At 44.4% G+C, this 12,704-nt stretch overlaps 1 protein-coding gene across 2 annotated transcripts in view; it reads right to left on the bottom strand.

Moving 5' to 3' along the window:
- Window positions 1–1,008: 1,008 nt before the first annotated feature.
- Window positions 1,009–12,704, bottom strand: part of UCHL1 (ubiquitin C-terminal hydrolase L1) — a 57,979-nt gene continuing 46,283 nt past the window's right edge. For both annotated transcript variants that reach the window (XM_063457903.1, XM_063457902.1), the window contains 5 exons: window positions 9,219–9,304; window positions 8,664–8,711; window positions 2,090–2,156; window positions 1,877–1,935; window positions 1,009–1,340 (listed from right to left, as the gene is read on the bottom strand). In XM_063457903.1, coding sequence (XP_063313973.1) covers window positions 1,254–1,340; window positions 1,877–1,935; window positions 2,090–2,156; window positions 8,664–8,711; window positions 9,219–9,304 — 347 coding nt within the window. In that variant the 3' untranslated portion in view covers window positions 1,009–1,253. The remainder of the gene's footprint in view (window positions 1,341–1,876; window positions 1,936–2,089; window positions 2,157–8,663; window positions 8,712–9,218; window positions 9,305–12,704) is intronic.

Here is a 12,704-nt window from a genome sequence, read left to right as displayed (position 1 = left end):
TATGTTTATATGTTTCTATGTCTCATATAAATACATTTATAGTTAACCTACACTACCTATATTAGAAGTGGTATTGAAACTTACCCAAGAGTTCTTTTGGTAGTAATTTGTATTAAATCTGTATAATGCGGAGAACATGTTTGCTGAAATTTATTAATACCACAAATATTTGCTGCATGTGTATTTAGGGGTAGCCTTAACGGACCACTCAAATCCCTGTAACTTCATGTCAGTTTATGGCATGAGGTACTGGGCACATGACAATGGTCAAATATTTTAACCCTAAAGAGATCTGGCACCAGCCAGTTTGACTCTTGCCTCTGATGGTATTTGAGGGATTACAATGTTACAACCAAGATCTGTCTAATTGTGCCAAAGCATTTTAAATTTGTGCCCCTTTAGAGGTTCTCATACTGGCTTAGTTTGTCAAGCCACCAGCTTTGTGTGACTCTTATGGTGTTATATCTGTTTATATTAAAGTATACTTTTATTCGTTACTTTTTATACTCATTCTTTTTTGCGGCTTCCTGCATATCCCTGGTGGGAATTATACCACCTAAGCTGTTCACACTAGAGCAAGTTTTATGCTCTAGAAATTGTAAGTACAATACTATTCATTATTTATTTTACCATTAGTACTTACTTCACCATTGGCTGCTATTTTCTTTTCACATATATCACGCATACTGCACTTTGGAAATACCTGTGTCAACTACAACATATCCTGAGACGGGAATCGTACCGTCCAAGTGCATCACAGCTTAGCTCTCTTATAGCTCATATAAATGTGAGTGGATTGTGTAGTTATATTCACCACTTAAAGATATAAGTTTCTTGTATTGCACTATTTTTATTTTTTCTTATTCCGAGGTCCTGATCTATTGGAAACTCGAGAATATATGTATTTACATTTTGCATATATAAATTTAGGCGCGGTATGCTTTTTTCTGTTCTTGTATGACTGGTGCCCATTAAAGCAGTTTTCACCAAAGAATCACAGGTAACATGTTCATGTAAACCATAGTTTTAATTAAACTTTTATTCAGAACAAGTGCTGCACTGAAGAGCTTGGCAGTTACAAAGACAAGTGAAAAGTAAAGCATTAAACTGCAACAACCAGCTTTCTAAGCACATCCAGAGCGCTCCTTACAAGGCGTAAATGCAGGTAAGACACTAGGTGAAGTTGAAAAGTTACTGAAGTAACAAGCATCACAGCAGAAAAGGTGAATGCTGAACAAGCATTGTGTTAACAGTTATGAAGACTTGCTAAGTGCCACTGCAGAAAAACGAACTTCCCCTTTCTCTCGTTCAATAAACTGCTTGCAGATTTCGGCTGTATCCTACAACAAATGAAAAGTTTGAGGTTTGTGAATGCATGCAGATCCAGTTAATCTGGCAAAAGATATATGTTCAAAGTAAAGCTTTTACATCATAGATTGAAATACTAAATCTAACTGGCCTTTTTGGCCAAACTTTAGTGTTCTCTGTTTGACTATTTTGTCAAAGTTTGAATTCAAACTCTACACACATGAGAATAACCAAGTGTGGATCCCGTGGACAGTTTTGCAAAGGTATACAGTTATTGAAGGCTTACATTTTACGGATCACAGACTAGTTACTAGATGAGTGCATTTTGTCTGTTATTTATCTGCAGACTAGAATATATTTTCATGCCTTCTAGTCATGGTATGTTTTCCAAATTCCTGAATCTAGCCATATCAAAACTTGGCCTGAAATACTTTTGTATATTCTTACAGTGGTATAGAACTTTTTTCAGTGACAACTGTTAGAAAGGCCATTAGTTTTTAAAAATAAAAATTGCTAAGGTATAGTACTCTTCTCCTCCCCTGCCCCTATATGATACATATTATCTTACCTTCAGAAAAGACCCCCCAGAAGTAGTGCCATGGTCTACTGGAAATGGCATTTTACCATCTACAAAAAATAAAAAAAAGTTTTAAATCAGCAGCTACATTTTTAGATTTAGTCAGGCTGTGGCTTGTGCCAGTATTTGCAGCATTTAGTGTATCATCAAAACACAAGTTTGTAATGCACATTAAATAAGTTGCAAGTTTTAGCATTAACTCACCAAGCTCATAAAGGTGGCCATCAACCTCAGTGAAGAGTACGAAGTGAAAGCTTACATCATCATTTGCCTGTAGAAGAGGACAAGTGTTAAATTTAGTTGTGCTACTATTGCAAGACATTTACAGTCATTTTATAACAAGAAAGACCGTCAAACGCATTTGTTCTGGACACACCCACTCAAGACTACCTACTTATATTAAAAAAGTTGTGCCTGTGTAGTGCTGGTGTTTGAATTTTGCCATTTTAATTTAGTGGTTTATTTGAATGCAGGACAATGCAAGGATTTTTGCCACCCCTAGGCAAAAAAAAGTTTGCAGTGTATGTGTGCAGCCACTGACATACACAAACTGACCAAGTCTTGAGTAGTAGAGGATGTTATGAATGCCTGTATTTAGTAAGCCCACGCAAGCTATAGAATTGTTTAAAGGACCACTATATAGTGCCAGGAAAACACTGGTTTTCCTGGCTCTTTAAAGTCCCCCTCTTGCCAGGCTCTGGGGAGGAAGGGGTTAATCCCTTCCTTTTCCAGCGCTGAGCTCACTCGGTGCTGGGGACTCTCCTCCTTTCATCGACTGAATGCGCGGCATTGGCTGCGTGCACGCAGCTAGTCTCAAAGGAAAGCATTCTCAATGCTTTCGTCTCACTGAAAATCAGTGAGAAGTGAGTCTAGCGGCTGTCAACGAGAACCACTAGAGGCTGCATTAACCCAATTTGTAAACATAGCAGTTTCTCTGGAACTGCTATGTTTACAGCAGAAAGGGTTAATCATAGATGGACCTGGCACCCAGACCACTTCATTAAGCTGAAGTGGGCTGAGTGCCTATAGTGTCCCTTTAAAGGGAAGGCTTCCCTGATTTATTACTATTCACCAGTCTGTCTAATTGGCAAGCGGAAATGGGAGATGGCTTTATGATAAGACACTTTATACATTTCTCACAGACTTTGTTAGAAATTATGTTGCCCAAAGGCAGTAGATACATTTGTTATGTAATTCATGTATGAAGTGATGCACCAATTCTGTAATTTAGAGAACCCACTCTGGCTACAAGACGAAGGCATACAGCAATTACTGAATATGGAACAAACAGTTTGCTAAAATCTTAACACCATTTGTAAAAGTTAAATGTATTGGGTTTCACCAAGATTGAAATGGTGATACTTGATAGACTAAGTATTAATACATGTGGCTATGACCTTTTTTTACAATTCTTTATTTTTATCATGCAAATGTGAACAGTCAAGCTTCATACGCCACAACAGCGCTATCAAGCATAGCAAAACAGATCTAGGATATCAGTAACATGGCATTAGTAGGAATTGCACATTTTTTGCAGTATAATGACAAACAAATAACCGTAACTTAGTAAGGAATGTCAGTAGGTGAGAGAATATCTATGGCTTAGTATTCAGGCTCTTTACTGACGTGGGTGCCCTGGGCACTTAGTGAGTGAACAAGCATTAGTGTAATTAGGTTATGGGCATGCATCAAGTTTCATACATTTGCTTTGTTCCTTACATAACTAGCCATACCTGGAGGAGCATTTGGTAGCATGTGTAACCTACTCTTGAAATCGACAATATTCATTATACCCAAGGCTGCAGGCATGTAACAAAATAAGTCACTGCGGTCTAGGGTCAGCCTGTAAGGGGTTAAGACTCTAAAATCAGAGTTTCAGTTTAGTGCACGCTTAAATTATCTGGGTAGAGTACCCCGACATTGATTTTTTGTATTGCATACCATGCTTAAGTTGCAGGCTGTCAATATACATCTAGGGTATATGGTATTCTAAAAACAAACTTAAGACACAATGAAAGCAACATGGGTGATCAGCCCCGGTCAGAGAGCCTCACGGGACTTCATGTTGCTGCTGCAACATATTTGGCGTGCTGTGCCTGGAGTGGTGTATCTCAGAGAGTCTAAACAAACAAGGAACAGATAACTTTAAGCAGTATTATGAAGTAGCATGAGGAACAACCTTGTTATGATCAGTCCTGGTCAGAGAGCCGCACGGGGCTTCATGTCGTTGCTGAAACGTATGGTTCCGTTGCAGGTAGTCGTGGTGTGAACGAGGTGACCTTGCTCGGGTCCCAGGTGTGCGTGGGCCTGGTGGCGGGTTGCAGCTGTAGCTTTAGTAGACAGTCCTAAATCTCGTAAGAGTGTGGCTGCGTCTTGTAGGTCATTGATTTGGTGGGTGATCTCGCCTTGTGTCACCTGGAGCAAACGCCAGCGGTATACTATATTGCGCTGTTGGAGGAGTGAGGCAAGGGGTTTGAGTGACCTCCGCCACACCATTGTGCTGCCAGACAGGTCATTCTAGAATTCCAAGGCCATATTTTCAAAGTGGTAGTTTGCCTTACCCCTGATTGCCTTCAAGGTTGCCGTCTTGTCTGCTCCGTGCCTGAATTGTATAATCAGGTCACTCTGCTGTTGCTGGGGCTTTGGGATACGAAAAAGCCCTTCCAAGGGTGTTGCTTTGGCCTGCTTGGGTGGCAGCAAGTCTCCCATCATTCTCCTTATTAAGTGCAGCAGCTCCTCAGGGACCGCATCTGGTATCCCCCTGATTTTCAAGTTGTTACGCCGGTCCTACTGGGCTGCGAAGCGGCGTTCATGGGCCTGGTTTTGCCGCTGGAGGTCCTGCACCGCCCGCTCCAGCACCTGTATCTGAAGGGAATCCTGGTGACTGGCTGTTTCCAGCGTGTCTATTCGGCCTGTCAGGCCCTGCAGACCCCCTCTTATTGTGGCTATGTCGGCTTGTAGGGTGGTCTGTAGGTCCGCAAGGAGCCCCTTTAGGGCAGAGATTGTGACCGGGGATGAATCTGGCACTGTTTGTTTTGGCAGCGGGGGTTTTGCCGGTGTGCTTAGGAAAGTCTCTTCCCCCTCTGAGGCCATGTCGTCCGAGAAATCGGAACAGCCGCCCGACAGCACGGCCATCTTGGGACCACTCGCACCATTTGCTTGGCGCCACAGGTCGCCGATATTCATCCCCAGATTGGGACGGTCCGGTTTGGATTTTTTGGTCTTGCGGCCCATGGTGGTTGGGTGTGCGGGTACGCTGTCCGTGAGCTTGGCACAGTAGGCAGGAGCCCTTGAAATAGATTTTTCCCGTTTTTTTTCTCCGGAGCTGCAGCAGTATGCGACCTCTCGCTTTGGTAGCTAGGCTCCGCCGTGGCTATGACCTTTCTAGTGAAATAATCACTAGAATCCATGATAACAGATCCCCACTCATCGCAAGACGACATGTTACATCCGATTTATTCTTAATGTTGAAATTAATCTTTTGAAGAACCACAATATTGGACATTGTAAGAGGAAGCTGACACTGACCCATGCAAACACATTGACCCATCAAGATACACTGACTTACAGACTGACACATTGCGAGGTCCCTTCTTACCTTCATGGCATATCACTTTGCAGTTCATGTGTTAGTCAGCCCCAGCTGCATTTCCTGTTATGCTCCCGCCCACCTGTCCCCACATGCAGGGCAAGGGGTGGAAGCGAGCAGATGACATGCCCTTGCAGTGCTGCCCTATTAGATGTCTGCGAGGTAGTGATTGTTTTGCAAGCTGAGAAGGATGCCTGTGCTATACCAGGTGCTAGTCAGTAGCCAGTGCTCCTAGCGCCCGGTTACATGGCTGGCAGCATGCTGTAAATCAGTCTAACAGAGGGCAAGCTAAACAGCAGTAAAGCCCTGCCAGTAACACCAGTGCTCCCTCTTAAAAGGCCCTGTTTGAAGGCATGGTGTGCATTGAAAGGCAAGGTGTATGTAGTATTGCAGCAATGCCATTTGAATTCAGGGGTGTATTTGTGGCAGTGTCTACATTCCAGTATTAAGAGTGTGCAAATATGTCACAAGCAAGTCAAGTTTGAGCTACTCTCCTGTTTCCTTACCTTTAGAATAAGGGAGGGAGGTTTGCCTGGTGTCTAGGTGGGGGCTGTCTGACCAAGGCTGGAAAGAGTCAGGTTCCCTTTTGTGCCTTCCTTCCTGCTCAGCTATACGCTAACTGGGAGGAAGTGACCTGAACTCACTTTCTCCAAGCAGCCTCTGGAGACAAACACATTACAGAGGCTGGGTCCTGCGTGCCATTAATTGAAAACTTATCCAAGAACACTCCCACAGGCTGCATGTTAGACATCCTGACCTGGAGCTTCCTGTCCAACCACCACTAGAGATACATTTTCAAACAATTGCAGCTATTCCAGGAGGATTTAAAGGCAGTGTCAATATTTATCAGTCACCACTTAACCTACACCATTTAGTATATACAGTAAACATGCACATGTCACCGGGGTATATGAAAAAATGCTTGCAAAAGCGGTCAAACTGCACCTGAGGTCCCCTGATTGGAGTTAGATGGCTATACTTCTAAATCAGATCAGGATTAAAGCTGTATTGTTTGTTGACACATAAGCTTACACTGCCAGTTAATACTCTAATCACAAAGTGGAATTATACTTCTGTATGATGGCAACTTGGATCTTGGTGGACTATGGTTGCCATAAACAGTAAGGAAAGTCGAACTTAAATGCGGCAATGGACTGCAGCATACTTTAGTGGTTACAGTCAAAACTCAGCACTTTAGATGTTTTGTACTATATCTCCCATGATGCTTTGCCAGCATTATTGGAGATTTAGTCAACACCTGGAGTGCTGAAGGCTGCCTGCCCTGGCCTCAAGTAAGATTCACAAGCCATAGTGTGCTTTGGCACACAAGTTAATGACACCAAGCCCCAAGACAAGTCTAGCAAAGTTTCTTGGTGTATAGATCATACCTTGCAGTCTGATTTTCCCAGAAAAATGGCACAGAATTTATCACGTATGCAGCCCAAGTAACATCCGATGGTTTAATTTGAGTCAGATCTTACTTTAGAAATTCTTATCTCCTCAACTTCAATGCCTCCATCTTTGTGCTATTTAACAGTTTCGATCAATTCTAAACTAAACACCAAAATAAGGGAAAGCTAAAAAATTCAGACCACACTTAGGAAGTTTCTAGGGAGGCTTGAGTGAGCTGGGGTAGGTGTGGCTAGAGTTGCATTAACAAGGTGCGATGTAATTAAGCATTAAGACTGCAGGGAAAGTCAACACAAAGACTGCTTCATTAAAGTTAAATGAGCGTTAGGACTACAAATCTGTATACCCAACGCTATAGAGTCCTAGTCACTGTTCAGGTGACCAAGGCCCTGTTTCGCAGCAATTAAAGGGTTAACCATTTCTTTGCTTGCCTTAATCCAGCACCAGGCTCCCTCAGTGCTGGTGACCTCCTCCATAAACGTCAGTTCCTGAGTGGAGCCGAATGCACAAGCGCAGCCAGAGGTGCGCGCATTCAAACCTGCCCATAGGAGAGCATTACTCAATGCTTTTCTATGGGGATCTTTGACGCTGGAGGTCTGTGAGGATGTCCAGTGTCAAATAAGTGCCATTTACTCAGTGTAAATCACAGAAGCGCCTCTAGTGGCTGTTAGGGAGACAGTCAGAGCCTGGATTAACCCTGCAGTGTTAAACTAGGGGGGGGGACCTGGCACCCAGACCACTTTATTGAGCTGAAGTGGTCTGGGTGACTATAGTGGTCATTTAAAGGGATCTTAGGCACCCAATATCATCTCATTGGCTTCTTAAAGTCTGGGCACCATGCCCAACCCTGCACATGAATTTAGACGATACACTGCAGGGTTAACATACCTCTAGTGTCATTTTTCCAGGCAGTCATAGGCACTTCCATCCCAATAACCTAGTTAAACTCTTGGCATAGACAATTTGATTGGGGGCAATGTATCTTGCCTGAAAAGACCAGCTTTGGCTTGAAAATTGCAAAATGAATGCGCTGCAGGTCTGCAATTCTAAGCATATTATTAAACCAGATAGCAGTGGACTGATCAAAGAAGGCATACTGGGCTGCAGCAATTAGATTATTAGCAATGATTACACGCAAGTAGTCTTTAGCATTTCTCCACAAAGCAAGGACAATTGTGATAAAGCTACCAGGAAACAGCCGTATTAACCAGTCAATTTTAATGTTAGTGTGCCAGGTTAAGAACAAAACTAAGTTACTTTTAGAGTTGCCATTGAAACATCTGCAAAAGACAGGGGCACAAGACAGCCAGCTTTACAGTAGCAAGTGGCAGGCACTTGAAGCCAGACAGGGTGCAACATGCTTAGCAGGTTACCATCCAAGCAACAGGAAACAGTAGTCTGATTCCACCTCTCCTCAGGTCTAATCATTAGACCTGAGGAGATGTGGAATCAGACTAAAGTAATATTTGTATAGTGTACAGACTGTTAGTGTCCATGCATTTCTTTAAAATGTATTCTGAATGCAAGCATAAATAATGACGCAAATAGAAAACACTCCAGTGTTACTTCATAGGAAATATTTTACATTCACATTTGACAGACAGGGTGCATAAGTTAAAAAACCAAAAGTGTCCAGTCCAACTAAATTGCAAGTAAAGTTCAGTCCATGTAGCCACTATTAGTGGCCCCAGGAAGTGTCAGGGGAACATTCTAGGTGGAATCAGGAAAGTTAAACATATTATATGAAGATTAGGGTGTTTAACACCTCTTGCACCTTACCCTGCATTCTCCTTCAGCTGCCACAGAGTTGTGTACAGACTCTATGGCCTGTGAATATGGAAAAGAAAAGTTAGATACCACTGAGTATTATCAAGTGTTCACATAAATGTTTAGCACATGCTTATGCTGCATGGAGTCTGCAACAGTCACTTACCAAAAAATAAAATTTTAGTTATGCAGTTCCAACATCTTGACCAAAACAATTTCATAATTAGAATCTTTATAAATGACTTTAATGCAATTTCTTTTGAAGTCAGATAAGAGTAGGAAACATGACCTTTTGTAAAAAGGCTAGATTGACTAGAGACTTTGCACCATCAAGTATTATCAGCTCTAAGAAAATTGCTAACAGTGACAGAATCTGGTATGGTTTCACAGTTATTGTATTATGCAGACTCTGCTGGTATTCTCTAAAGAACATGTTCCACATAAAGGGCAAGGAATAGATGACAGCACCCATGTATAGCTTAACTCTACAACTCCCCTGGGCCACTATACCCCAAGCAGAAATGTCACCATGTCTTAAAACTGGCATATCCATGAGACACTACATACCGCATTCTTTTCCAGGAGTGCTGCTCTCTCATCAGGAGAAAGGGAGGCAGATTCGTCTAGGAAGGCCTTCAAAGCAGACTTCTCATCTGTATTATAATAGAGGCCACATTTCACAGATTACTGCTTGGTCTTAAGAAAAGAGTACTAGTTAAAAATACTACATGCCATAGTTTGTATTCTACATTTTATATACAAAACCAAAGGCCCATTTGTGTGCTTTCCTTTTCTCTTGGCGAGGGTGATTTCATACACTTGTCAGAAGTAGACATAAAACAATTACAAGACTGGGGTGGGGCCGGACCGCCAAGCTGGACGGTCGCAAGACAGACCAGCTTAAACCCCCCCCCCCACCCCCAAAAAACAGCCGCAAAACTACGACTTTCGCCCAATATGCCGACCAGCAACAGTGGCCCTTGCCGGGCAGGGTGCACTGGACCCATGGTGAGGCATACTCAACGAGTATAAGTCCCCTGGTGGAGAAATCTTCAGTGACAAAGTTGAGGCCTACTCCGGCGGTGAGTGGAGCGGAAGGCCGCCATGCTATCCTGCGGAACAGTGTCCAGCCAGGGGCTTTAACCCTCAAGGAACCGGCTCTGTCCCCCCTCTGGACCAGCGGGGGTGATCCCGGTCCTCACCCTAAAACCCTGACCACTATAACAGACTGATGCCTAGCAGCACTGCCAAACCGCTCCGCAATCCAGGTGCAGACCCTACGATGGCGGAGACAGCGCACCACAGCTCCAAGGTCTGCATGCATGAAAGCTGCCCACCCCACAAACAATTGGTGCTGCTGATCCATGATCAGACACCCACAAAGTCCAGGTGCACGTACACATCCTGGCACCTTTACTGGACACCTACCTCAGGTGACTCTTCAAGCTCCCGGCTCCGGTAAGGGGATGGACCAGCAGCCACTGGCAGGAAAAGGGGCACAGCAAGCCAAGCTAGTGCTTGCCCAAACAGCAGGGACCATCAGCCCTGATTCCGCAACATGCCCCCGCCCCCAGACACACCAGGGTCCAGGTCTAATGAGCCGGATGCCGCACATCACCCCCGGACTGTCGTGCAGCACAAGCTGAACCCACAGAGGGCATGAGTTAACCAGTCATAAGGGGACTCTAAACATGACCTAAATAGTATTAACTTGTCTCAGTATAACCATGGCAATGTCGAAATACTACCTGTTGTAATGCTCCAGCCTTACTAATTTCAGTAATGTGTAGCTATAGGGGTCTAAGGGGTGATGCTATATATCTAACATCTAAGCATGTACCCAGCTAATTGTTAACAGAATATATTGCCTCCATGTCACCTTAAATTGTACCCATTATACCAAAATAAATGTGCACAGCTTAGCAACTACCCTATGTGTTATACAATCCAAACAGCTCAAGGAATGCCGTTGGGGTACCTGGAGCAAGTTTGTAATTTCTATCTGCACAGAAAAAATAAATAAAATATTGCAGAGCTAGTGTTGCTTGAGCAAGGCCTCGTCAACCTATTGTTCCTGTAATTTTTAAGATTGTCAAATCTCCCCCTCTGAGAATATTGTAAAGTGCCAGAGAATACGCTGGCTCTATATAGATACCAGTAATGTAGTCATTAACCCCTTAAGGACACATGACATGTGTGGCATGTCATGATTCCCTTTTATTCCAGAAGTTTGGTCCTTAAGGGGTTAAAGGGACACTATAGTACCCTGAGGGTGCCCCCACCCTCGGCGCTGAAGGTGTTAAAAACCCTTCGCTAGGGGGCGGTCGCAGGACAGCTCAGCTCCTGCAAACAGGGCCACAAATCGCACTTTTGGTGAGAATTACCGGCAATTCCCTGCGACCCTCGATGTACCTGGGCTGCCCGCGCCGAGGAGAGGCTTGCTCTCGCAGTTTTAGTCCCTCGGAGGATGGGGCCCGCTGCACCAGGCGGGACCTATACTGGCGGTGAGTGAAGCGGACGGCCGCCGCAATGCTATCCCGCCTGACGGAGCCCGACACGCGTAAAGACCCTGCGGACCCGGTCCTGCTTCCCCCCACTGGACCGGGGGGGTGATCCCGGTCCAAACAAAGCCAAGCCAGACACCACAGCTCTGAGACACCGCTGTCGTGCAGCCTGTGACCCGCACACAAGATGGCGGAGACCATGTGCGTACTACACGCAACCTCGAGCACAGGCCTACCAACTGCCTTCATCCATGCCTGCACACGGGTTTATACCACAAGGAGGCCCCCACACCCGGAGATACCCCTGGCATCTGACACCCACCAACTACCACACCTGTGGATGCCACTGTCAAGAGGCCCGCTCACTCTTCTGAGCTGCCCACCCCCACCCCCCCACTCGGGGCGCAGAAACTCCAGACCCCAGTGGCAACCGAGCTTACGGCAAGTCAACACAGGCCTCCTGACCAGCCTAGGCCTAAAGAGACACCCTCACCACCGCCTGTTGTGCAGCAAGCCACTGCAGCCCAGCGACGGACACACACCGCACGCACATCAGCAGGCTGATACTGCAAACCTACAAGCCAGGAACCGGCATGGGCCAAAGGGGTCTGTTCTGTGGACTCATGGTACCTTTTCTCTCCATGTCCCACTGCAAGGACTCCAACTCACGCTCCGGCCAACCAGAATATGCCATTCCTCACTGGTTATGAGAGGGTTATTATAAAGAAACCTGCTACCACTTATGTCTCCCTACTTAATGCATGGTATATTGTTGTCTATGTTGACGAGGTGCTGTCACTAGCTAGCCTACCGTGATCTTACCTATTAGCATGTCTTTAATAGATTATAAGTCTTACCCCATTATCTGTCATGCATTATTATTTGCTATAGCTTATTGAGACTAGTCAGGCTAGTAAGACTTATTTACATTTCATAACTCCCGTGACATGTTTAAATAGATTAAGCCTATTTATAATGTGCAAACTAAGCTTACATGTCCAACTTGAACGTATGCATGTCCTAATCAGCTTGTAACTATTATAACGTGTGAAAAGCTTCAACCTGTCTATAACCTGCAAATTAAGCTTACCTACGCAAACCTGCATGCACACTTGTCCCCCTCATCTTATCACCAAATTCTTTAAATTTGTGACATGTGAGGGAATATAAGCTTGTTTATAATATGTTTTCGTTAAACAACCTAAAAACAAAAATGAGGCACTAATACATCGGAAATGTAAATCAATGTTAACGCTGTAATAACCCTATATTGTTTACCACTCATACATTTCCTGTTCTTTATTCTGTACCCACCTCGCATGCCTTAATAAAAGAAAGATTTACAAAAAAAAAAAAACTTTTGCTACTCACCCCTTTCCCCCGCCGGGCTCCCTTACCTCTCCTCCCCCGCCAGCATCCTTGTCTGACGTCACCGGCGCCGAATGCGCATTCAAAGTGTTAGTAGGAAAGCATTTCAATGCTTTCCTATGGACGCTCTGCGTGATTGAGGCATAATATGCCTTAATCATTTCCGATGCGCCACTAGTGG

The sequence above is a fragment of the Pelobates fuscus genome, chromosome 6 (assembly GCF_036172605.1).
Source record: "Pelobates fuscus isolate aPelFus1 chromosome 6, aPelFus1.pri, whole genome shotgun sequence".
NCBI classification, from domain to species: Eukaryota; Metazoa; Chordata; class Amphibia; order Anura; family Pelobatidae; genus Pelobates; species Pelobates fuscus.
The sequence above is the reverse complement of the archived record's forward strand: the minus strand, read 5'-3'. Positions and strand labels throughout refer to the sequence as shown.